General features: G+C 35.4%; 2 protein-coding genes across 2 annotated transcripts; one reads left to right on the forward strand and one right to left on the reverse strand.

Moving 5' to 3' along the window:
• On the reverse strand, window positions 1–5,816 carry LOC121262814 (calcium-transporting ATPase 1-like). Its single transcript, XM_041165425.1, has 7 exons — window positions 5,522–5,816; window positions 4,970–5,024; window positions 2,937–4,888; window positions 2,654–2,812; window positions 1,561–1,732; window positions 1,152–1,450; window positions 1–621 (listed from the first exon to the last, which is right to left on the reverse strand). The coding sequence occupies exons 1-7, from the start codon at window positions 5,696–5,698 to the stop codon at window positions 373–375; spliced, it is 3,063 nt and encodes a 1,020-aa protein (XP_041021359.1). The 5' UTR covers window positions 5,699–5,816; the 3' UTR covers window positions 1–372.
• Window positions 5,817–18,942: 13,126 nt separating this feature from the next.
• Window positions 18,943–20,269, forward strand: LOC121263082 (probable strigolactone esterase DAD2). Its single transcript, XM_041165872.1, is given in 3 exon segments — window positions 18,943–19,437; window positions 19,567–19,601; window positions 19,604–20,269. Coding segments are annotated over 3 exon segments (798 nt in total). The 5' UTR covers window positions 18,943–19,066; the 3' UTR covers window positions 19,996–20,269.
• Window positions 20,270–23,434: the final 3,165 nt, after the last annotated feature.

The raw sequence follows: 23,434 nt of genomic DNA on the forward strand, positions 1-23,434 counted from the left end.
GATAGGGAATGAGATCATCTCCATTTCACTTGAAATAAATAGCATCCATTTAGTGCAAAACATGGGCTATCATCTGTCAGCCAAGATTATAAGAGATGAATCGTCAATATAATTGCTGATGACATTGTAATACAACTGCATCATGATCGGGCAAATGCTTTGAGTTATATCACAAAATTCGGAGGTTAAGAAGTCTAACGTGTAATAGAAACTCTCCCCCAAAATGTTGAAACGGCCATCTTGAGTCGTGGGTTTGTTGTAATTTTTCCTATGCCTTTCAAATTTCACAGTTCGAAAACCCAGATCAGTTTTGAATTATACCAAAGATGTATAATGGTGTAGTAACCAAATTATGTATCCAGTTTGCTGATCTCAATTTGATCCCACAGGAATCATCTTTAGGGCGGCCGCTATTGGCATCCCAAGGAATCCGAGGAAAACACTAATGAACCACTGCCACAGGCTGAGAGGAGTTGTGTTCGCAAATGCACCGAGGAACTCGATGATGATGATTTGAAAGATGACAGTGAAAGTAAGCACAGCCACAAAGACATAGTTCTCCATTATACCTTTGAAGACGTTTACTTTTTCCATCTCCCTAGAGCTGATCTCATTGAAAACCTGAAGAAGACATCAGCATTCCAGGCTAAGTTCCATAGTCCAAGTAAGTTCAAGATTGCAGCTCTCACGAGTAGGGATAAAAGAGTGGTATTAGTTTAAGTCATACTTATAATCATGGCAGCCAACTATTAATTAGATCAATGTTGCAACCAGACATTTATATAAACTAGACAAGTCCATCACTATCAAATCACATTAGAAGTTTCATACATAAATTAAATTCAGTCTTCCATTAGATTAAGTATCTGCCTAAAAAAAATTATAGATGAAGAATCTATCACAATGGCATGTATGGAGGGAATACTGAGTCACCAACAGTATGCTCTTATTATTATTTGCTATAATAGTAGTAAGTATCATGCATTAATAATGAACCTAGTAAATAAACTTACCTCACAAATATTAGCAACAATCTAATGTTTATATATGTATGTATTTATCTTGACATGTATTCACATACAGCTCTAGATGTCAAAGCAAAAAATTTCTAAATCAGATTAGAGTGATCCTTCCGATGAATTCAAAATTACCTGACAAAAGACGAACGAGTTGAAAATGATCGTATTCAATACTAAATCTGAATATGGGCCATCAAGATTAAAAGCTGCTTTTCCTCTGGTCTGAAGAAACCAAATTATGACAAACTGATACAGAGACTGCCCTAAGATATTCCTCCACATCACATTACTGATAAAGTTTCCTTTCCTGCCAACTGGTGCTCTTTTCATCAAGTCATCATTTGGGGGCTCTGTGGCTAATGCAAGTGCTCCAAGGGTGTCCATGATCATGTTGACCCATAGAAGCTGCACAGCCGTCAGGGGAGTGTTTCCTGAGAGCACATGCCACGAGGAGAAAGAGTGAATGTGAGAGAATATTACAGGAAGTGGCTTATTGTAAAGTGGTAATGGTACGGGAAAGAGAATATGAGGATCTGCTCACCGGTCAAACAGGCAGAAGAAAAGTTGACAATTAGGGCAACAACATTAACTGTTAGCTGAAACTGAACAAATTTTTGAATGTTTATGTACACAGAACGTCCCCATTTTGCCACAGTAACAATTGTGGAGAAGTTGTCATCCAAGATGATGACATCAGCACTCTCTTTAGCCACCTGAGAATTTGCATACAATTTTCATGACATAAGTTTTCAAGTAAGCAGATTTGAAAATGCCAAGTTACTAGTCCACAAGATACAGAACAAACTACAATCTCAACTATTAAGGGCACCTAATCAGCAGACAATTAGTCCATACGAAAATTTCCTATAGGTTCTAAAGGTGAAAGATGAGGCATCTAGGCCTCCAAATACAGAAGGAGAAGCCTCATGGTCTGAGTTTTAAGCCTCAAATCCTCCATGCTTAAAATGTTAAAATGAAAGGTAGTATAACAGCCAACCATTATCCTAATCTCTTGTACATGGTTTATTTTTTAAAATATGACAGCTTATCATGCCAAAAGTTACAAGAAAGAATTCACAACATTATTAAGCACAATAAGAAAGTGTAATTAAGATTCAACATTCTAATGTTCATATGAAATCCCACCTACAACTTGATGCCTTGGACTCAAGGTCTTCTTTAAAAACATATATAGAGCAGCCCATGAAAAATATGCTCCAAGTCTTGTAGTGCACCAGAAAATAATGACTTCGACATCCCCAATCTCCCTTCCCCCCCCCCCCCCCCCCCCCCCCCCCCGCCCCCCCAAAAAAAAAAAAAAAAAGCATAGACAAACCTTGTGTCTAAACATGATTAGCAGTGATAAACATGTACAATCCTATCCGTTTTTCTCCTTTTTATTTTTTGCATGGAAGAATTTAATTCCCTTTCTATTCCCTAGCATACAAGGAAGAAATGAGCAAAGTTGGCACAATTATAATTCAACAGTTGAAAATTTAAGAAAAAGTTATATCTCAGGTAAAACTAAAGAAGTTGGACATAATTTTTTGAAGTCGAGTCTCGCATCACAGCTATGAGGGGTGGGAGAATATATATTTTCAGGCAAGACTACAGTAACAGTGTTTAGGCAACACCTCAGTTCCAGCAATGCCCATTGCTAGTCCAATATCTGCTTCATGGAGAGCTGGGGCATCATTGGTACCATCACCAGTCACTGCAACAACTTCTTCAAAAGTTGTTCGTAAGTGTTTTACAAGGGTATGCTTATCAAGTGGTGAAGATCGAGCCATGACCTGCATGCAAAGAAAAATTAGATTTTCTGTAGCAGACAACTTTCTGCTTACTGTAAAGAGCTAGATTTCAGCTCAAGAGCACTCCATATATTGACAAAACAATGTCATTAAGCACATAAATCACCTGAAGTTTTGGAATAATCTCGTGCAATTCCTCTTCACTTTTCTCACGGAATTCTGGGCCTTCAATTGCTATACCCTCACTGGTTAAAATTCCACATTCTCGAGCAATTGCCTTTGCAGTGTGTATGTTGTCTCCGGTAACCATCCGAACAATTATACCAGCTGATCTACAAATTGCAACAGACTCTCTGACACCTGGGCGAACTGGATCTTTAATTCCAACAATTCCTATGCATGTGTACCCTTTTATTGGTATAGGACTTTCAACAGAAATTTCATTTCCAATTTCCATATAAGCAAGGCATAGAGTTCGAAGAGCTTCACTAGCAAATCGCTCAATTGTATCCTTTAAATGATTAATGGATGCCTCATTAAGTGGAACAACTTCACCATTCGAGTCTATGACTTTGTCACATGCGGCTAGAATTATCTCAGAAGCGCCTTTACAGTGCACCCGGAAACCACCATTTGGGAGTTCTAGTACTACTCCCATTCGCTTCTTAACAGAATTGAAAGGCTCAACTTTCACAATGTTCAATGTGTGACGTTCTGATTGAAAATCCCCACCAAGCAATAGCCCAAATTCCAAAAGAGCAGTGTCAGTTGGCGTTCCCAGTATCTCAATTTTTTCGTTTTCATTTTTAACAATTTCTCCTCCAGTGTTGTTAAATATTGATTGAAGTAGAATACTCAAAGCAGAACCAGGAATTTCAGAGCCAAAACTAAAAGTCTCCTTAGAGCGCCCTACTTCCTTGATTTTCCCACAAATACAAGCTTTCACAACAGTCATATGGTTAGTAGTTAGAGTCCCAGTCTTGTCACTACAGATACATGTAGCAGATCCCATTGTCTCGCAAGCAGCTAAATGACGGACAAGTGCCTTATCTTTCATCATTTTCTTCATGGCAAAAGCAAGACTTAGCGTCACAGCCAAAGGCAGTCCTTCAGGAACAGCAACCACCACGATTGTAACAGCAATTGCAAAGGATTCCAAAATTTTCATTGCATCATCTCCAGACCAGATCCAGTGGGACCCTTCTTGCAGCTTGTGGCTGATCAGGTCTTGCATCATAACAGAAAACGTAACAACAGCAAAAAATAGGCCTATTTTACCAATAATGGTTGCTACACCATTAAGTTTGACCTGCAATGGGGTCTCATCATCTCCTCCTTCACAGAGAGTAGCCATCAGTTTACCCCACTGAGTTCTCATTCCAACAGTAGTCACGAGCATCTTGCATGATCCATCCTGAACTTTAGTTCCTGACATGAGAAAAGGATTACCAGAATGGACATTAACTGGTTCACTCTCTCCTGTTAAACTGGATTCATTTATTAACACTGAGAACCCAGAAACAAAAAGTCCATCTGCCGGGACCAGATCTCCAATGGCAAGATGAACAATATCACCGGGAAGAAGATCATATATTGATATCTTTTGTCTTAATCCATTTCTGGTAACCTGAACTGCGATTTTTTTCTTCTCCCTGTCCAAATCCTTGAACTGCAGGGATTGTTTATAATCACTTGTGGCGGTGACAAGTACAACAAGCAAAATGCTGGCAACAATTCCAAGGCCATCATGGGCACCCCTCGGCCATCCTTCCATAATTATGCCAACAAGAAGAGAGACAAAAGCACAAACAACAAGAATCAAAAGGGTTGTATCTTGAAGGGCTTCCCACACAAAGATCCAAAAACCTCGTGGTGGGCTTTCATTAAATTTATTAATTCCATAAATCTCTTTTCTTTGATTCAGCAATTGCTCAGAAGTTGGAATGCCAATGTTGACTGAAGTTGCAAGCTTGTTTGCAATACCCTCAACCTCACCATGTAGTTTTAGTTTTTTCACATCGCGGCCTTCGGCAATGGATGCCAATTCATCAGCACATATTTTGAAGCCTGCAGTTTTTACTTCCTCTGGCACAGTGTATTCACTGGACAAAGTTAGACCTACAGGAATTGACGTTGGAGTCAACATGATGAAGTATAACCATAATACAAGTTTTAACTTGAGCAGCTTAAGATTCTTACCATTGATAAATTGAAGAGCAGCTTGTGAAACCAAAACTGCAACTCTGAACTTCTCCTACAATGTTCAACACCAAGGGAAGAGATGTAAAGTTAGAAAAGATATATCATGAAAGCCAGAATGTGTAAGGAAATTATTAGTTGAGTAGGCTACAATTTAGTTACTTTAAGAAAATTCAATTTCGTTATCATTATCCAGCAATTGAACCAGAATCACATTAATATCGAACCAGAATCCACTTCTCCCTCGGTATGCTCCTCAACAAATCCGATTAATGCATCGCCAATGTTCAATCCAGCAGAATATATGGATCTACATGAATATTTTCATGACAGTGTAGACAGGTTCCCATTAAAAAGAACCGTCCAAGTAAAATTATGAAAAGCCCAGGTTCGGAGGCACCTAGGTGGTCAAAGCTCGTCGGTTTTCCATACAGATCCTCAACACAGCAGAATTTGGAGTCTAAGCAACTAGTATCAAAATTAGTGGCAAATCTTTACGTTATATGACTAGAATATCCAGTTCGAAAAACTCCACAGAACAGGGATTGCAACCTGATTGGAGCGACGGATGGCCTCAGCCTCGAAGCGCTTGGAGAGATTAGCAGTGAATCGGAACCTCCGTTTAGGATTCTTCACAAGCCAGCAGAGCTTCCTCCATCTCTGAAGCGCCTCCTCCGACGAGTTCTTGGGCTTCACATCGCCAAAGTTCTCGTTCAAGTAGTTCTCCATCTCGGATCCTCCTCCCTTCAGCAAGCAAAAGCAAGAAAGGATGTATATGCAGAAACCCTAGCTTTTATCTAACTAATTCTAGCCAGTTGAAAGAAAAGGACGCTTCGGGAAGAATAAGGAATAGCGTCGGTATCAGACAAAAAGGAATTGTATTCCAAGATAAAAGTATTCGGCATCACTCTCTGCCATGACCACAAGGTTTTGATTTGAAATTTCAAAGTATTCTCTGCTGAAATACTGTATATGAGAGCTTGTCCACACGAAGGTCAAACTATATGATAAAGTGACGATTTTTTTTTATTTTTTTATTTTTTGAAAACTCAAGATCGTGCAAACCAAATAAAAATCAGTGTGTATGGGTTAAGATCTGATTTTAAAAAGAAATCAAATTAGTTTCAACTCGAAGACGATGATGCAAATCGTTTTACACGAAGTTTGTGAAGGCAATTTCATTAGAACAAATCATAGCACCAATATCTCCATGGTCAGGGGCTTCATTTCCTATCCAAATATCCATCTACCCTAGAAAAGAAAGAGACACAGCAATGAAAGAAACGATGAGCCAGTTGCCAAAGTTGAAGTCCCAAGAGAATTGGAGTAAAGAAATAATATAGTAACAGATCTCTATCTGTTACGTTACGTTGTGAGATAATTTTTATCGTAAAATAGATTTATTTTATTACATGAAATTTCATTAATTTATAAATTTATTTTTATAATATTTTTGTTTAGATAAATCACTTTATTTCTCAAAAATGCTTACCGGGATTTTAGTGTATGATCGGTGAAAGAACAATGTGGATGAATGTAGTAGCATCGTTCCATATTTAAAAGTCAACTCCAATTCAAAAAAAAGTCAACTACAGTTTGCAACATGTCAGAACAGTGGCGCATATAAAAACAAAAACAGTACCGAGATCCACTCGGTGCACTTCAAAGACCATTATAAAGGATCACATGGGATGAACTGGCACCATCGTGTTTACTGTTGCATATATAATGCAAATGGGTGCGGCTACTATGCCGCCCATCTTCACCGCTGAGTTTAAAAGTTTTTTTTTTATTTTATATTTTTTTAATATATTTAAATATTTTAAAAAAATAAAAAACAATACATTAATATATTTAAAATCACTTCCTTAATCACTAAATAAAAAATAAAAAATTTAACTAGCAGTCTAATAGAATAGATAAAATGGAGAGGTAAAGTAATTTTTTCATAATGCAAATTACTTTTCACCCTCGGGTTTTGCTGACCAAATTAGTTTGTGTCCAAAAGTTCAGGTATCTTCGATCAAATTTCCGAATTAGGTATAAAGGTTGGTTAAATTATTATTATTTTTTTATTTTTCATCCCACGTTGAAGATGACCTTTGAGGAAAAAAAAAAAAAAAAAAAAGAGAGAAACTAACAATTAAAAATGTTTTTCCGAAAGCTATATTTCCTTTTATATTTACGAGAAATTATATATATAAACCTCAAATGTCAAATGCCCATCAGATTATAAATAAATTGTCGTTTCGCGCAAGTCTTTTATAAAAAAAAAAATGGATTCATTATGGAAAAATGTGAAAAACTCACTTTCCTGATACCGTATATATTTTTACAAAAAGATTTATACAAAATTTATACATTTAGAATTTATAACTAGTATTACTCTATATTTATTGAACAAGCGTAACAAAAGTGGATCTTGAATGAGGTTAGTACTTTTATACTGCACTGGCATCATTTTGCCAATGCTCTTATTTGGAATAATATTGGTAAAATAAAAAATAGATTTAATAGAGCAAAAGAATGTGCCGGCTTATAATTTCGTTTATCCATCGTTAAAATAGCCATTAATAAGAAAAATAAAGCTATTATTACATTTTGATATTTCTTTTATCCATCATTAATAAGTATTTTTCTTCTATCGCACAATTTTGTATATAATTATTTAATAAACTATATTATAAATCCCTTTGACTTTTATTTTAACTTGGATGTCTTTGATTTATTAAAAAAAAATACTATTTTACTATGATATTGTGAACTAGTTATAATTCTATGAATTCTTGAGAGTTTCAACCAATCACTCTTAGCAAAACAGTGCTGGATGATCCTTTCTAATCATTCTTTGTTGGCAGCTAGAGTTTTAAAGGAGAAGTATTTCAAGACATCTGACTTCTTGTTGTCAAAGTTGGGTTCTAGACCGTCACTTATTTGGAGAAGTTTATGAGGTTCCCTTGAGCTATTAAATGAGGGCTTGATTTGGAGAGTGGGCAATGGACAATGTATTAGCATATGGGGGGATAGTAGGATTCCAAAGGCCTCTACTTTTTGCATTCAATCTCCAGTGCAGAAACTGAATAGATCCTCAAAAGTGATGGAGCTTATAGATGAGGAGAATAAATGTTGAAAGGAAGTTCTAGTTAGGAAGATCTTTGTTAAAGAAGAGGCTGAGATAATTTGCTCCATTCCCATTAATTTTATTGGTCTCCAAGATAAAAGGATTTGGGCTCACACCTAGAATGGACTCTTCTCAATCAAAAGCGCTTATCATCTAGAGATGGCAAGGAAGCAGAGACATAAAGGGGAGTCATCAAGAGCCTTTGAGAAGGATGAAGCATAGAAGATGCTCTGGAGATTGAAGATTCCGGGTGTAGTGAAAACTTTCCTATGGAAGGCTATTAATGACAGCCTTCCCAACAAAGAAAAATCTGTTCCAAATGAGAATTGGGGAGTCTAATCTATGTCCTATATGCTGTTTGGAGGTGGAAACGGTGAGCTATGTCCTATAGAGTTGTGGGGCAGCCTCGGATGTGTGGCCTGAATTTGCAGGGTCCATTCATAAATAGTCCTACAAAGATGAGGAGTTTGCATATACTTGGGAGAACCTATTAAATTCTATTCCAGTTGAGGAGTTGGAAGCTGTTGCAGTTACTTTGAGGAGCTTGTGGATGTGCATAAACAAATTTATTTTTGAGCACTCATTTGCTAGTCCAAAAATGCTGGTGTAATCTGCAAGAAGGATGGTAGAGGAATTTAAGGAAGCTCAATGCAAGCCATTAAGAGCAGAGGAGTCTAGGAGGGAAAAGAGAGACCAAACCAGATGACGGGCTCCAGGAGACAGTTGTGTGAAGTTGAACTGGGATGCTGCTATGGACCTGAAAGAAAATCGAATGGGAGCTGGTTTGATAGTCAGAGATTCCAAAGGGGATGTGCAAGTTGCTCTCCGCATGAGTAGATGAGCAGTTTCTCATCCAGTGATAGCAAAAATTATGACTTTGTGGAGAGCGGTGGAGCTTTACTTGGAGCTAAGTATTTCAAATGTGATTTTTGAAGGGGATGCCCATGTAGTGACAAAGGCAGTGAGTAGTGGGGAGGAGGATTGTTCGTGGTATGGAAGGTTAGTAAAAGATGTCAGAAGCTGTTTCAAAACAAGGAATGGGTGGAAGATTCAGCATGTCTTTAGAGAGGGGAACAAAGTGGCTCATGGTTTGGCGAAACTCTTTCCAAGGTAGATGAATTTGTTTGGATTGAGGAATGTCCAATGGAAGTATATAGAGAATGCTTATACGATAAACTCTGTAAAGATATTTATACTTGATGAATGAGAATATACAACACATTTTAGAGTAAAAAAAAAATTATATGAGTTCTGCTATACATAAGTCGGTGTGTTAGCACTTAGCATACCATTTATAGCGAGATCTATTATAATTTTAAATCAAATTAAAACGCCAATAATTTTTTAGCATAATTGATATGAAAATTTTCAATGTGCTAGGTGCGTAAAACATAAAGCTTCTAAATATATTTTCTTTAATTCTATTATTATTTCTCTTATAGAGGTCATAAAAGCACGCATAATAGCCCGGAATAGTTTTCTTTTCTTGAAAAGATTAATCCGAAATTATTGGAGAGAGAAAAGGTTGGTTGAAAAATAAATAAGATTTCATTTTCACCCCATACCATGTGTGTCGGTGACTCCGACTATAAAACGGGCGGTCTGAGCTGCTGTTGGTTATGCAAATTGAAATACTTTGGGTCTCGAATGGTTTTTTTTTTTTTACTTAGTGATTAAGAAAATATTATTTTTAATGATGTTATGAATTTTTTATTTTTTAAATGTTTATGATGATTAAAAAAATACATAAAAAAAGTGAAATACACTATTCAAGACACTTTTTCGATGGTTGTAGCAAGATTCAATTTGCAATCGCTAGCAACTACTATCGATGGCCACACTTAGTTTCATTTATTTTCACAAATCATCTGATCTCATTATTATAATTTTTTTAAATTTTCATATAAAATAATATTTAATAATATTTTATTTATCTATTAACTTTAATCTAATCCTCTCTCATTTGTATAAATAAACGAGGCTTGAAAAAGCCACGTCCTGGGCCAGTTCAATTTGTTTTAAGGCTACCAGCCCAAATTATCCTCCTAATATAAAACTGGCCACATTAACATCACAATGCCAAAAAACCAATGCCTTTGTCGTTACAGCCAGCCTGAAAAAGCTCGCTTCTAGGATCCATTTTTATTCAAAAATTAATACGAGACATGATGCCGTAAATCTGTATAGCACGAAATGGACTTCTTACGTCGTCAGATCCCGTGTCTAGTCGCGGCCCATTTGAAATTCACGAAACCGGAAGGAGCCCGGAGATCCTATTAGGATTAGGTGGATGGGCCAGTCTTATTTGTTTTATGTATCACACGATCCAGGTTGTAAAGTAGACCCATCTTAATTGTATAGGTTCACGTTTAGGTTCCGTTTAAATATAGTATCTCATCTCATCTCATAATTATAATTTTTTAAAATTTTTACATAAAATATAATAAATAATTCAATTTTTTCAAATCTCAAAACAATAATAATAATAATAAATAATATTCTAACAATATTTTATTCAATTCTCAACTTTCATCTAAACCACATGACCTTAGTGTATATTTTGGTAGCGACAACAAGTTGAGCATGAAAGGAACTCAAAACATTCGTTTCTTTTAAGACAAGTAAATTACCCTTTTTTTAATGGTCAACTTATGTGCAATGCAAGCGTTGGCAAAAAGAAAAAGGAAAAAATGATAAACACACAATATTCTTTGTAATATTTTTCACAATCATATTTTAAAATGAAGAGTATTATTATAAAATATTGTATAAAAATAACATCATTTTATATAATATATTATGAAAATTATTGTGAAGAGTATTGTGTGTCTATCCTTGTTCAAGAGAAAAGGGGAAAAATGATGACAAAACAAAGGATTAAAAAGTTTTCAACGATAACTATGACAGAAATCAAAAGATTGGAATGACAGGGTTCTATATATATATATGAACAGATGCTTAAAAGAGTGCATCCGGATTGCCAGCAAGTGGTTGATCATGGTATTGATGGGGGGAAAACCCCACCACCATCGGAGAAAATATGGGGGACATTACGTTAATGCACGCGTGCAGGCGCAGTCTAATCACATCCATATGCCTTTGCAATTTACTTGATTGACTCTCTGTCCTGTCTTCTTATCCTTCTGCGTGTCTTTCTTTTTTTTACTCATTTCAGCTCCTTTTCGCGAATCACACAGTACAATCTGTGTTGGGAGTTTACTAAAAAAAAATATAAAGTCTTATTTTCCCCCCAAATAAGTTACGTGTAACGTTCAACTGAGAGGACGCACTCGCTGTAGTGTGTACCCCAGTAGGAGGAGTATGGTGGATAACTTCGTCATGCAAGGTCCCCTGCCATGTGTGATTGCTTCACAACAATCACGGCCTGGCTATCACTGGACGGGACAGTTTCAACTGTAGTTAAATTGTGGGTTTTGAAAACAAAACCTTATCTTCATCACCTTATTCTCTCCTCTTTATTACTTTGAAATCAAGTACCACACATGGACATGTTTTATGTCTTGATCAAAGCAATCGCCCATCGACAAAGTCTCTTTTTTCTTTTTTTTTAAACAAAACTTTATTAAACATAATAAAGTAATAGACAAAAGTCCAAATATACGAGACATATATAAAAGCACGATCTATAGATGTTAGTTTAGCAATACAACGAAGTCGTGAAAAGATGATCATAAAATTCAAATCAACAACTTAATTGAGATTTTTTGCTAAAACTATATATTGCACTTTCCATACTATCATTAATCACTCTACAAAAAACCCTTGATAAATTACAATCCCAAACTTCTAGAAACATGTTATATACGTTCTTATACGTTCAAGAATTGACTACTAAAAATGTATCTATATCACGTCACCAATTTTCCCAGTCAGATTTCTAAGTGGGAATGTATATTAATATAGATCATATTTTATGATTTAAGGATGCAATTTATTAATGTTGATAGTTTTGGGTGCATATCTTACATGCAAGAAAAATTGATAATTTGATTATCTGAGTAAAAATAAAATGTGCATTTGAAAAAACAAAAGAAAGAAAAAAAAAATGTCAAAATACATGCATGAGACCCCAACACGGCCACGCTGAAGTGGGAGGTGCAGTTTCTAGGCGCATGCATATGAAAGGAGAACCTAGCTAGATAGCTAGGCTGACTTTTCTCATTTATTTATTTATAGTGCATTGGATTGGATGTACTACTCTTTTGAAAATCTCCCACGCCCATCATTTGAGATCACATCGTCTAATCTAATGTTTGTCTTAGCACACGAGACATGACCATGCATCCAGTCTGACAATCTATAAAACATTTTTCGACACACGTGCACTTGCTAGCTCGCCCTCGGGCAAAACTAAAGTTCTAATCCTAATTATAATAAAATTTCCCTAAAGATCTTTTCTTGGTAAACAAGTAAAGTATATCATGATTAATCATATCATGTTTCCTAATGGCCCACGCATTGAGGGGAAAACCTCGATCAAAAGTTAGAAATTGAAATTAATAGGTTGAATTAATCTGCATTGTATCTGTCAAAGTTTACTAATGTATCAACGAACTCAAACCCTGCTCAATGGATATTACTTGTTGGAGTTACCAATATGATACAGTTGATCTCACGCCAACATCCGACCGTCAATCGTGACATGCAGAAATGAGATTACTTGGATCATGTCCGACAGGCTACAGCTTGCCGACAAGAGTCAGTGCAGGAGAGTGCTGATGCCTGAGGCAGCTGGGTCATATACGTGTCAAATTAATACTTCTACGCGCACTATCCTTTTACGAGCGGCCAGCAAGAGGCTAGGGAGAGATACTTGCCGTCATGCCGTGGATCGATGGCCTTAATAGGCATGCATGTGAGCCTCCGATCGAGCTAGGTGATCTGGCCCTAATCTGGATGATAGTTTCCATCACTGTTACCAACTTACCACAGCGCTCCCTTAATTGCGTCGTTTACCTTTCATCGATCGAGCCTCAAAGCGGTTTTAAGTGATCTTTTTGCCGCTTTGATCATCTGTCTATGCATAAAACCCTAATTAGGTTTTATAATTTGTTTGTATTGATAGCTTTTTTCTTTTATTAATCGGTATATATGTCCTGCCATGTCCCATAATTTTCATTTTGCCAAGCATGACCCCTAATAATGTTACAGATCAGTTTGTTGCTTTCAGCTTTGTTAGATTGCTTGTTTTACCAGCTGGGGTCAATGTTCAGATCATTGATATATATATATATATATATATATATGTCCAAAGCAATCATATAATTAATCACTTTAATTAAGAGAGAATTATATGTATTAGAGTAATTTATTTTCTGTATGCATGAATATCTATTCGTGTTAAAAAAAAAAAAAAAAAAAACACAAAGAAGTGGGCTTAGTTTTTAGTCTCTGTCTCAACTAATATTCGAAAAGTTAGGATATGCTTGCCAGTTTAAAAGTTTTCTAAAGAATGATGAGCACAATTAATAATAATAATGACTCATAAAACCAATTACAACTCTATGTAATATGTACAGGTCGATCTCCACAAGGTAATTGTACGAATCGTATGTAAATTAGCTTTGTAGAAGACTCTCTCTCTCTCTCTCTCTCTCTCTCTCTCTCTCTCTCTCTCTCTAATGTTTTCAGAATGATCAATATGCCAGTAGTACTACTGCTGGGCAGAGGCCAGGCGTGGCGCTAATTATGACAGCTTATCGGCAAACTGTGAAGATCCCATGCATCTTCTTCACACGCTTTTTTAATTTTCACTCGTTAATGGAACCTAAACAAAGTTGGGTACGGCCGTTTGGTTTGATCATTTTCACGCTGTTTAATTTGATGATACTTATTCTATGGCCAGTCTAGTTATATTGGTCTGTACAAGCTGTGCTTTAAACATTAATTTCCTAGGCTTTCACCATAAATATTGTCTGGAAACAATTCGAAGGAGCCGATTATAAAGTCATTCTTCAATATATAAAGTCATGAGATCATCAGCTCGAAGGCCATGATTGTCAACATAGTATGCATAAAGAAGTGGTGCAAGTACTAGGGTTTATGCGCGTGTATACTTTATATGATCATAATTCCTTTATAAGGTCAATTTTGTAAACTGATCGAAAGATAATTAGGAGCAGATCGAAAATATGATATATATTATAAGTGTGACATACATGCATGCATAATTGTCGTATATCTAATTAATGAGGTTAATTTTCACTAGATTTTTTTATTTGTGTATGGTACTTGCAGATCATATCTATAATTTGTACGTGCCATACATAAAAACTTGCAAGCTGGCAATTACCTGCATCATTGATCCTCCTATTCATAATTAAAACGGTCACTTGAGAATGAAATTTACATAATTCATGTCCTAATATTAGAAAGAACATTTAGGGCATGATTGAGTAATGAGATGATATGAAAATTCTTTAAATAGTAGTGAAATGGTTTGAGTTAGAATGTTTAATTTGGTTTTGCGAAAACAGAAAAAATGTTGAATACAAATAGAGTAATGCTAGATACAATTTTAAGATATGCAAGTGTTGCATACGATTCGTTTGAAAAAGTTAAAATTTGAAATTGTAAAGTATTTATATTTGACTTATGTTTAGGAAAGAAATTATGAAATTTTTTAGATGAGATTCATCTAAGTGCCCAAATATAGTCTTAGACGTCGTTTGAGGAATGAGATGAGATGAGAAATCTGTTAATAATAGTGACATAGTTTGTGAATAATAGTAAAATTGTTTGAGTTAAGATGTCTTACTCGGTTTTGAAAAATGGGAAAAAAAAGTTGAATAAAGATATTATAATATAAAAATATTGTTATGATATAATTTTTTAATTAATTAATTTTTGTTTTGAAATTTGAAAAAATTGAATTGTTTTTTTATGTTTTGTTTGGAAGTTTGAGAAAGTTATAATAATTATTTATGTACTAATGATTAGATGAAAAAGTTAAACATTTGAAATTGAAAAATATTTTTATGTTTGAGTGATATTTGGAAAGGCATGCACAAAGATGATATTAACAAAAAAAAAAAAAAAAAAAGAACAAAATACTAATACTTTCGACTAGATCATGGATTGTTCTATTCAAGTGATCAAATAGAGTTTATACTCCACAAAAGCCTTTTGTATAAGTTCTGTTGTTTCGTACGTAGCCTCATTTTAAAAAAAAGGAAAAATTAAGAAAGAAAGACACTGATCAAGATCAAAGCATATATATACATGTATACCCTATGCACTTCGTAATACTGATTAATAAAAACATAAATAACGCTACTCCTGAACTTAAGCATGCATTCATTTGTTCTAGTGCCTTTAACAAAAATTAAAGGTAAAAGCTAGCTATGGACTAGAGAGAGAGAGAGAGAGAGAGAGAGAGAGAGAGAGAGAGAGAGAGAGAGAGGCAGGCATGGCCAATCTTTGTCAAAGATGGGGGGGAACTTAATTCCAAAAGAGATGATCAGGAGCGATGTCGGGGATGTCAATCCTGTGGCCAATGATTTGGATGCGACAACAAGAAAAAGATGGGCCATGCAAATATATTTTTTTGAGCTGAAGGCTACCCCCCAATATTTGAACCTGATTCTTCTCCTGACCCTACTCACTACTGCTCAATCAGATCATGGGGATTCCATATTATATATATATGTGTGTGTGTGTGTGGAATGTTAACACCGAGCCACAGTCTCGAGCATCGCCAACAGCAACATGATGATCATCGACTGCTTGAATAGAATATCAGCATGATTTCTTGCCTTTGAACCTGAGATATTGCATGGCGCCGATCCTTGGATCCCTGATCTTAAGATTCTTGCGATTATCATTTGTGTTACATGCTGCATGTGATATGTGATTCATGGATCATCATCTTCTGCGTCAGCTTTGCTATTATATTATAGCCAAAGCTGGGTTAGCACCATCATCCGGCCACTGCATGGCCTCCTTTTCTTTTTTATCTTTTTGGACAAGACGAATCATCCACTTCATACTAGCTTATCAAATAATTAATCAACTTTCTTTTTGTTTTCGAAGAGAAATAGCATGATGAGTACTTATATATCATGCCTTAGGCATACTTTTATGGTGTTTTCAACGTCATTAGTTTCTTTATTAATTATATTGAATATTCGTTCACACTTCACATATCTAGCATGGTAGTAGTACTGTCTACTGAGCTTCCAAAATAAACAATACAAATCGAGAAGTATATACAACTCTTTTCGTAACCGATGATCTTGAAAAATAGAGTATAGATTTTTAAAAAAATATCTCAAGACAACAAATTGCAGTGCACCTACAACTTACACCGCCTCCAACGATAATTTACTTAAAAACCATTTTTTAAGATGGTGCACTCTTTGTAGGGCATAGGTGGGGACTAAGAAATTAGTCTCAAAACCAATTTTATTTGCCTTATTTTCATCACTTTTGCATTGTGATTATTGTACTGGAGTGTTTGTTAGGAAACCACACCCCCTCTCATGTATCATATTTTCTTTTTTTAATGAAATTTACTTGCTTTGAAGAAAAAAAGTGAGAGAAGTATATATATATATATATATATGATGCAAAGTAGTCTTAGCTCTTATTTAATTATAAGCACGCCACAATGATATATATATATATATATAGCAAATTTAATATTTATGTGCTGCTAAATATATAGCTAGGTTCATGATTATATATTTTAGTTTTTTCCTAGAAAGTAATTCAGGTTATACCTTTTGGCAACTACCAAAAAGGAAAAGGGAAAAAGAAAAGAGAAAAGAAAACTAATTATTCCTCTGTTTTAAAGGAGCGTTCAAGTAGTACAAGAAATAATGCATGCAATCGCAATCTGCAGGGATATGACACTTAAGCCTATGTAATAAGCCTGTAATGATTTTTGCTGAAAAAGAAAAATAATAAGAAGATAGAAGAATATTATGCTTTCCCTCAGGTAGGAGTCAGGACGCAAGGAGGTGGCCTGGCAAGTGGCGATACAGATACTTCTCTCAATTCTGTGTTGCTAAAAGATTATATATATATATATATATATATATATATATAGTACTGTATAATATTTTTAATAAAATAAGAAAAAATGTTTTGACTATAAATTGACAGAATTTGATATATGATATGTCAGATTGTAAAATTATTAATAGAGATAAAAGATGTATATTTTACATAAAAACTACAGTAACTCTCCATACTTATGGTTACTCTTGTACTTCCAATTGAATATTTTTTTTTTAATTTTATCTCTCCTCATTCAAAACTCTCGTTCAATGTGGATATATGCCTAATATAGAGAAATTAAAAAATATATATTTTATTAGTATAAAAAGTGAAATGCCTAATTCAACGTGAGATTAAAGTTTTCATGAATAGATAGATTAAAAAAAAAAAGAAAAAATGTGATATTTTATCTAAATTTTTGGCTACACCAATATGAATGCTGTTAACGTGCATAGGTTACATTGTCGTCATAGGTACTGTACATTTGGTAATGGTACCTACTGCATTGATAAGCGCAGATGAATTAGCTTTGGATAAGTACCGTACAATGTTGTAAATTCGTAGTGTGTATGTAGCACACGTACGCCTGCATGTCTTGATCAGGTTTCTACTTGAACATGTTTTTATTATTTTATTTTTTATTATAATTACATGAATCCAGATCGTCCATCGTTGTGGTATCCTCATCATCACCCGCCCACAGTTGTTGCTTCACGACACACACGACACGACAGTGACATGCCAAGACGATAAATGTGCCTATATACATATATATGAATTATTATAAAACGTAGTGTTACATTTTTTTAAAAGCATATATGCAATTAATTAGATCAATCTCATTGTGATTTACACAAATTAACCCTGCTTGGCTTGCTTTAGCAGACGTATTGTATAAATTTTTCACTTGTCGACTTATGTAACGTTTGTATTAAGAGATGAGATGAGATAAGATGAGCTGAAATGCTTTATGAATAATAATAAAATTTATGAGTTAAATTTTGTGAATAATAATAAGATAAACTCACCTTTCAATCTAAACCGGCCTAAGCTTTTCTTCCTAACTATTACATTATATATATATATATATGCGCACCCCACATTATTTAATATTGTACATAATGTTTAATTAGTATTAGTCCTTGTCCCGTGTAACCTATAATGATGTGTTGTTAATGTTACTGTTTTCAAGTTTTCAACTATCTATAAATTAGTCCCTCTTGACTCCATTTTTTTTTTTTTTTATACGAATGACTTGTTGTGGACATACTATTCACTTTATTGCTGATTTTGGATGGGGTTGCAAAAAATAATTCGGTCGGAAGGAACGTAATTAATATAAAGAAACTATTCAAAATGATAGTGTCCAAATAATGCTGTAGAGACCCGGACAAACGAATACACACCCTTGTAGCAATATAAATAGAAAAATTTATTATTTTTCATAATATTTTATACAATAGTATTTTAAAAAAATAATTTTGTAAAATATCTTATAAAAATAACGTTATTTTTTTAAATTTATATTATTAAAAATATTGTAAAATATATTATCGGTATAAATAAGACCCAGGAGAAGCTACGACTTGTACTTGGGAAACAAAAAAGTACGATTTTTAAAGAGGAGGTAAGATCATGAACTAATATATAAAGAAAAATTTTATTCATTATTTTTATCATTACACATTATATATAATTTTTTATTTTTATTTATTAAATATATAATATATAGATGATAAATAAAAAAATTTAATTAATTTGAAAAGAATAAAATCAAAAAATAAATATAAATATAATACGTGGCATGACGACTAGCAAGCTCTATAAAGAAAGCAAAACCCACGACACCCACCCACCTAGTTTGCTACCTTTTACCAAAATCGGTCAAAAAACAGAACACCAACCTCAAACCTCATCCATCTTCCCTGTTTCAGAAACACTCTGCTCTGTACATCATGGGCAACTCCATAGTAGAAGCCCTCAACGTCCGTATGGAAGGGTCTGGGCAGAAGTTCCTGGTCCTTGCCCATGGCTTCGGTACCGACCAGTCTGTCTGGAAAGGCATTCTCCCCTCCTTCACCCCTTACTACCGTGTCATTCTCTATGACCTCGTCTGCGCCGGCAGTGTCAACCCCGATTACTTCGATTTTCAACGCTACACCACTCTCGATTCCTATGTTGACGACTTGCTCAATATCCTCGACGCTCTCGGAGTCGATCGCTGTGCCTACGTCGGCCATTCCGTCTCCGCCATGATCGGAATCTTAGCTTCCATTCGTCGCCCAGAGCTCTTCACCAAGCTCATCCTCGTCGGTGCTTCTCCAAGGTAAAACCAATAACTAAGAAATCAGCTTGATATACACATGCGATCCTGCGTGATTATCTCCGCTATTGCGTCGATTGCAGACTACAAAAAAAATCTAAATTGGTGCTTAAATTTTGTGCGTTTTTTAAGATTCTTGAACGACGTAGATTACCACGGAGGATTCGAGCGGGGGAGATCGAGAAAGTGTTGTACGCAATGGAGGTTAACTACGACGCATGGGTGCACGGTTTCGCACCGTTGGCGGTGGGAGCCGATGTCCCGGACGCTGTTCGAGAATTCAGCCGGACCCTATTCAACATGAGGCCAGACATATCCTTATTCGTTTCCCGCTCCATTTTCAACAGCGATCTGAGGGGAGTCCTGGGCCTAGTCAAGGTACCCTGCTGCATATTTCAGACCACAAAGGACGTTTCGGTCCCGAACTCCGTAGCCACCTATCTGCGGGACCATCTGGGTGGGTGCAACACGGTGGAGCCGCTCGACACCGAGGGTCATTTGCCCCATTTGAGCGCTCCGGCACTCATGGCGGTCAAACTCCACCGAGCACTTTCACGCTGAGTCTGCACTGTGTCACTGGCTACTAACTTTCTAGACAGCCAAGCAAAACCCAGCATTAAGGTACCGATGGAGTGGGGTCCTGAGAAATGAAATATAATAAGGTGGAGTTCTTGACACCTGGCTAGTAATATGTGGACATTAGGACCTGGAACTTCGGATTATGAGGATGTTACAGGGGATAAGAATCTACACGTGGTAATCACGTGATGATGTTATTCTTTGTTTTTTTTTTTTTTTTCGTCATTTTAATTTGGAGTGTTCTTCTTAATCTTTAGTTGGGTTTTTTTTTTTTTTTTTTTTTTGATAAACAACGATTTCATTCAAACACCAAACAAATTGTCCTTACAATATATTATTTCTATCAAGTCAAACAGTTTGAGATACAAAAGAAGAATACTCATCCCAACACATTTCAATATCATTAACTCTCCAAACATGTCTTGCTAAGATATGAGTAGCCGAGTTGCCCAATATGTTAACATAAGAAATCTAAACATCTTGGAAACAAGCTATCATCCTTCGAATATCTTGAATCAGGTAATCAAAAGCAGTAAGATAAGCTGAATTATCTTGTAGTGCTTTAATAAGAACTAAACAGTTAGTCTCTAGCAATAGCTTCGGTACCCCCCACTGAGCACACAATTGCAATCATTTTAACATGGTTGTAGCTTCAATAAATTCTAAAGATAGAACTTTCATTTCCACTTTACTGTAAGCCACAACTACATTCCCTTGAACATCTCTGAGAATAAGGCGAATACCAGTCGTCTGTTAATAAAAAAAAAGTAGCAGCATCAAAATTCATCTTTAGATAATCAGTTGGAGGAGGAACCCAACAAACCACTCTCTTAATATCCTGACTACAGACATCAAAAGCTCGGATCAACTTAAACTCAAATTGCACAGACAAAGAATGACAAATCACAGATTTAATATCAAGCAATTTATGCTCATAGATAAATTGGTTTCTTCTATGCCATAACCCCGAAGCAATAGAAATAAACTTAACTAAATCTTCTTTTGATTCCTACTCCTTAACAAACTCTGCCAATTCCCAAAAAGACAAATCAGATTCCATATTTTCCAATATTGATAAATAATGAAACTAAGAATTAAACACATCTGAACAAGAGAACAAGACATGAGCTGCATCCTCCCTAGCCCTACTACAAAAAACACATTTATCATGCAACACAACTTTCCTCTTCTTCAAGTTATGATAAGTTGGAAGATTCTCAAGACATACTTTCCAAGTAAAAATTTTCATCTTCTTTGAAATCTGTAAATGCCATAGACACTTCCAAAAATAATGAACTGATCTCTCCCTTGAACTTTCCCTCACAAACTGCCCATCTAACTGCAAAAACAGCTTATAGGCACTTTTTACAATAAAATGCCAACTTTTTTTTGGAAGCCAAAACAAAGCATCTTTAACATTTAAATACACATTCAGTTTCAAAACCTGAGCCACAGTTCCTGGATTAAAGAGAGCTCTCAACACCTCAACATTCCACCACCCTGAATCAACATCTAGCAAATCACTAACCTTTATATTCTCATACACCCCTTGAGCAATCACTTGAGAATCTTGCGCATTAACATCTGGAATCCATGGATCCTAAAACACTCATCCCCCTGCCATTTCCCACACGCCAATTATATCATCTCCTCAAATACTTCAATGCCTTAAAAATCTATTTCCAAATATAAGAAGAATTAATACCCACTTTTGCCTAAAACAAAGAAGTTTTAGGAAAATATTTACTTTAAACATCCTATACAACAAAGACCCATCATATTTCAAAAGCCTCCAACATTGTTTAGCAATAAGAGCCAAGTTAAAAATTTGAAGGTTCTTAAAACCCGTACTATCTCTAAACTTCGAATCACACGGTCTTTCTCAACTAACCCAATGTATCTTCCTCTCTTCAGCTTGATTCCCCCACCAAAAGTTTGCCATCATCATTTCTAACTCATGACACAAAGAAGTAGGAAGTAAAAATAACTAATAGCATATGTAGGAATGGACATAGCTACAACTTTAAGAAGAACTTCCCCACCTCATTGAGATAACAGGTTACTCTTCCAAAACTGCAATTTCTGCCACAATTTCTGTTTAATACTAGCAAAATCTATATGTTTTGACCTACCTACTATAGGTGGTAAATCCAAATATTTTTCATACTGTTGAGTATGACTCCCTCTCCCCCCCCCCCCCCCAAAAAAAAAGAGCTGCATAATTTCTGCTCTTCCGACCTCATTAACATTTTTACTAAAGATCATAGAAGTCTTATCCTTATTAATGCATTGACCCGATGCTTTCTCATACGTATTCAGAAGAGCATGGATCTTATCATTTGTACTCATATTAGCCTTACAAAATATCACACTGTCATCCACAAACAACAAATGATTTATTTTAAGAGCTCCCTTACAAATCCTAATACCTTCCACCCCACCTTGGCAGTCACTTCTCTTTAACAAACTAATGAGTCATTCCGCACATAAAAGAAAAAGGTAAAGAGATAATGGATCTCCTTGCCTTAAGCCTCTACTAGGTAAAATATGACATTTTGGACTCCCATTCACAAGCACTGAAAAAGACACAGTACTTACACATTTGGTGATTAATTTGATGAAAACATAATCAAACCCCTAAGCACCCATCATCCTCTCCAAAAACCCCAATACAACCCTATCACATGCCTTACTCATATCCAATTTGAGAGACATAAAATCATTCTTCCTATTCCTCTTGTTTCTAAGATAATGTAATAATTCATAGGCAATTAAAATATTATCAGTAATTTGTCTACCAGAGACAAAAGCACATTGTGACTCAGAAATAACCCCAGGTAAGACCTGCTTAAGTTTATTAGCAATGACTTTAGAAATAATTTTATAAAGCACATTGCATAGACTAATAGATTTAAAATCTGCTACTTTAACAAGATCAGACTTTTTAGGAATTAAAGTAATAAACGTATGATTTAACTCCCTAGGAAATTCCCCACTGTTTAAAGCAGATAACACAGAATCAGTCAGATTTACCTAGCACTCTCCAATGCTTTTGATAAAATGCTGGAGGCATCCCATCTAGTCCAAGAGCCTTAGAGAGATGCATTTTTTTGATAGCTACCTCAACCTCTTCAGCAACAAAGGGCTTGATTAAACTAACATTCATCTAGTCATTTACTTTTACCTCAACCCCAGACAAGAAAGACTTCCTACATATCAACATGATCTGCAGCAGTAAACAAGGATTTGAAAAATTCTATGATCATATGCTCCATCTGCACTCCCTGTTTTCAATTTCCAAATTCATGCTTAAGCTGCAAAATTTTGTTTTTTCTGCTTCTTCCAGATGCCTTAGAGTGAAAATACTTAAGAGTTGCAATCACCCTCTCTCAACCACATAACCCTTAACCTCTGTTTCCAC

The sequence above is a fragment of the Juglans microcarpa x Juglans regia genome, chromosome 4S, assembly GCF_004785595.1.
Source record: "Juglans microcarpa x Juglans regia isolate MS1-56 chromosome 4S, Jm3101_v1.0, whole genome shotgun sequence".
In the NCBI taxonomy this organism is placed as follows: Eukaryota; Viridiplantae; Streptophyta; class Magnoliopsida; order Fagales; family Juglandaceae; genus Juglans; species Juglans microcarpa x Juglans regia.